Consider the following 2155-nt stretch of genomic DNA (forward strand, 5'->3'; position numbering starts at 1 on the left):
GCAGCAGCAGTAGGATCAGCAGAAGCAGTAGCAGCTGAAGTAGCAGTAGCAGCAACAGCAGCAGCAGCGGCAGCAGCAGCGCCAGCTGCTGCTGCTGCACTAGGAGGAGCAACAGCAGGCATCACCATCGTCAACAGCAGCAGCAGCAGCAGCAACAGCAGCAGCAGCAGCAGCAACAACAACAACAGCAGCAGCGTTACCAATATCATCATCATCAGCATCAGCCTCAGCAGCAGCAGCAGCAGCATCATCATCATCATCAGCAGCAGCAGCAGCATCAGCAGCAGCATCAGCATCAGCAGCAGCAGCAGCAGGAGCAGCAGCAGGAGGATGTCTGTATCTAGCCTGGGTGCAGCAGTGGTTGGGGGGTACGAGGAGACAGTCTCCGTTTCTGGTGGGGGTTCAGTTGATTCTTTTTTTATAAGAGATATACACGAGAGAAGAGAAGAGAAAAGGAGACAAATAAAGGAAAAGGAGACAGCAGAAAGAGAAAAGGAGACAGATGGAGACACCAACATTATACACAGTCTCCTTAAACACTTCAGACATTGCTGCGCAAGCAGACAAAAAGGCAGATATGCTCCTTCATCTGCTGCTGCAGCTCCTGCTGCTGCTGCTGCTGCTGCTGCTGCTGCAGCAGCAGCAGCAGCAAAGGGCCCCACAAGAGCGCAGACATACTCTATCTCCAGCAGCAGCAGCAACAGCAGCAGCAGCAGCAGCAGCACAGCACGCACCACGCCTACAGATAGATATGTAGGAGACTTATCTCACCTTGTTCGTTGGCGTATAAACATGGGGGCCCCTTGGGGGCCCCCCCTCTCTCTCTGTCTGCCAGGCTGCTTGGGCTGCATGCAGGTGGTGTGTATGTGTAGAGAATAACGAGAAGATGAGCAGCAAGATGGTGTTGGGTTTGTTGCTGGCGGGAGAAAAGCAAAAAGCAGCAGTGGATATAGCAGCAGCAATAAAGGAGACAGCAGAATTTAGGTGTCTCCTTTTTTCTCGTCGAGTTGAAGGCAGTCACCCAGAAGATGTATTAGGAGACTTTAGCGGCCTTTACAGCAGCAGCAGCAGCAGCAGCAGCAATACCACTGCAGCAGCAGGGGGGCCCCGGGGGCGGGGTTTACTGTGTGTTACAAGCGGCGAGAGTGGTGGGGTTGTTCGCGAGGAGGTGTGGGGAGATGGAGGACTTCTCTGTGTTTGTTGTAAACCCTCTAGAGAAAGAAAACCCTTATCCTTTTTTTTTAGGGTTTAGCTCGTGCGTAAACCCTAAACCCTAAACCCTAAACCCTTAATATTAAACACTCTAGAAAAAGAAAACCCTTATCCTTTTTTTTTAGGGTTTAGCTCGTGCGTAAACCCTAAACCCTAAACCCTAGAGATGCAGCTCCAGGGTCTGTGATAGCCATCTACACAATACAGCCGCAGCAAAACCCCCCTAAACCCTAAACCCTAAACCCTAAATATATAGCCAGCAGAGTAGTACGGGCGAAATTGCCGCGAGCTTTCGGCTAGGGTTTAATGCATATACTATGCAGGGTTTAGGGTTTAGGGTTTAGGGTTTATGGTTGAGGGTTTAGGGTTTAGGGTTTAGGGTTTTGTGGTGTGTGTATACAGCCTAGACGACATGCAGGAGTATGTACTGCAGCTATACAAGAGGGACCCCAGGGTACGCTCAATGCTGCTGCTGCTGCTGCTTCTGTTGCTGCTGCTGCTGCTGCTGCTTCTGTTGCTGCTGCTGCTGCTGCTGCTGCTGCTTCTGTTNTGCTTCTGTTGCTGCTGCTGCTGCTGCTGCTTCTGTTGCTGCTGCTGCTGCTGCTGCTGCTGCTTCTGTTACTGCTGCTGCTGCTTCTGTTGCTGCTGCTGCTGCTGCTGCTGCTTCTGTTGCTGCTGCTGCTGCTGCTGCTTCTGTTGCTGCTGCTGCTGCTGCTGCTGCTGCTTCTGTTGCTGCTGCTGCTGCTGCTGCTGCTGCTTCTGTTGCTGCTGCTGCTGCTGCTGCTGCTGCTGTAGAAGCAGCAGCTGCTGCAGTACAAAGAATACTCGCGGTTGCTGCAGCAGAAGCAGAAGCAGCAGCAGCAGCAGCAACAGCTGTTGCTGCAGTAGAGGCAGCAGCATCAGTACACCCCGCAGGCATCTGTGGGGTGTACGTGCAGCTAAG

General features: G+C 52.6%; 2 protein-coding genes across 2 annotated transcripts in view; both read right to left on the reverse strand.

Moving 5' to 3' along the window:
* Positions 1-676, reverse strand: part of EMH_0026670 (uncharacterized protein) — a gene marked incomplete at both ends in the record, with an annotated part of 6256 nt that extends 5580 nt beyond the window's left edge. The window contains 2 exons of the mRNA XM_013502653.1: positions 201-345; positions 548-676. Coding sequence (XP_013358107.1) covers positions 201-345; positions 548-676 — 274 coding nt within the window. The remainder of the gene's footprint in view (positions 1-200; positions 346-547) is intronic.
* Positions 677-1672: 996 nt separating this feature from the next.
* Positions 1673-2131, reverse strand: EMH_0026680 (uncharacterized protein; the record flags this gene model as incomplete). Its single annotated transcript, XM_013502654.1, is given in 2 exon segments — positions 1673-1759; positions 1763-2131. Coding segments are annotated over 2 exon segments (456 nt in total).
* Positions 2132-2155: the final 24 nt, after the last annotated feature.

Source organism: Eimeria mitis, genomic scaffold (genome assembly GCF_000499745.2).
Source record: "Eimeria mitis Houghton genomic scaffold, Emh_scaff982, whole genome shotgun sequence".
Classification (NCBI taxonomy): domain Eukaryota; phylum Apicomplexa; class Conoidasida; order Eucoccidiorida; family Eimeriidae; genus Eimeria; species Eimeria mitis.